General features: G+C 57.8%; 1 protein-coding gene across 1 annotated transcript in view; it reads left to right on the top strand.

Moving 5' to 3' along the window:
* LOC101845443 (galanin receptor 2a) overlaps positions 1-1,407 on the top strand; it is a gene marked incomplete at its 5' end in the record, with an annotated part of 7,479 nt that extends 6,072 nt beyond the window's left edge. The window contains 1 exon segment of the mRNA XM_013090979.2: positions 1-1,407. Within this exon segment, the coding sequence (XP_012946433.2) occupies positions 1-1,163 (1,163 nt within the window).

Here is a 1,407-nt window from a genome sequence, read left to right as displayed (position 1 = left end):
CATCAGCCAGCTACAGCGTCCCCCTCCTCCTGGTGTATGACACTCACTCCCGGGGCGGTCACACCTACTGTTACTTCTCCACCAGCGTGCGGTCTGAGCACTACTTCCTGGCTACCTTCGTGGTGTGGTACGCCCTGCCCCTGCTCACCATGACCGCCATGTACTCCAAGGTCGCCGCCACACTGTGGAGGAGCAGCAGGCACGCGCGGATGTTGGGCTATGGGAGGCGGGCTGCCCCAGGCCCCGGGGACCGGCCATGTGTCCGCGCGCGGAACGTCAGAACCCCCGGACATGACAGGTCACGTGATAGAACAGCCTCGTCCAAACTGGCAAAGGGTTGCCATGGTGACGGCGACAACAGCCGGGACATGTCGGGAGAGAGAGTGGCCACGCCCACTTTGGACAGGGAGCTGCAGGGGAACTCGTCAGTGTCTTCTTACCTGTCGGAGGAGGCGCTCATGTTTGGGGACAGTCTGGATTGTTTAGAGTTGAGAGATAGACTAGAGATGAGAGATAGACTACAGAGAGACAGCCTAGAGTTGAGAGACAGCCTAGAGCTGAGGGAAATTGTCCCCCTCCACGCGCTGACCCCAGGTCCTGACGTCACTCTGTCGGCCACCACCACTTCCGGCCGACACAGCAGACGGTCACGTCGCCACGTGAGGCAGGGAGAGACTCCCAGAGGCGACACGCTCACCCCCGACACGAGCACCCACGTCACGTGCCAGTACCGCGTCACGTCAGAGCGCACGTCACGTCGACACGTGGTCCGGCTGTTGCTGGTGGTGCTGTCCACGTTCGCCGTGTTGGTGCTGCCCCACCACGTGCAGCACCTGCTGCTGTACGCCCACGTCCGCGTGGCACCGGGCCGCTTCACGCCGCTGTTCCCCGTCCTGGCCAACCTGATGCTGTACCTCAACTCCGCCATCAACCCCGTCCTCTATAGCCTGCTCTCCCGGAGCTTCCGACACAGTCTGCGCGAGTCTCTGGCCTGTTGTTGGCGGGGACACGGCGCACACACTCGCACGCCCGCCCAACACACACACCGACACACACAAACAGACACACACAGACACACACAAACAGACACACACTTGTCCACACCCGCCCGACACAGGGCAGAGACCACGTCCAGTTCACGGAAAACTACCTTCTCCTTCTGAACACACAGACAGACAGACTGAAAGACAGACAGACAAACACACACACACAGACAGACAGACAAACACACATACACAAACACACACACGCACATAAAACCCCAAAGAAAAACACTCCCAATAAGTTCTTTAAAAAACCAAAAAAAACCAACAACAATACAACGCAAACACAAGCAATTGCACAAAAGGAAACAACCAACCAACCAACCAACAAACCAACAAACAAATCAACCAACAAACAAACAAA

The sequence above is a fragment of the Aplysia californica genome, unplaced genomic scaffold (assembly GCF_000002075.1).
Source record: "Aplysia californica isolate F4 #8 unplaced genomic scaffold, AplCal3.0 scaffold01766, whole genome shotgun sequence".
Taxonomy (NCBI): Eukaryota; Metazoa; Mollusca; class Gastropoda; order Aplysiida; family Aplysiidae; genus Aplysia; species Aplysia californica.
Note: the sequence above shows the minus strand (reverse complement) of the source record. Positions and strands in the feature narration are given on the sequence as shown.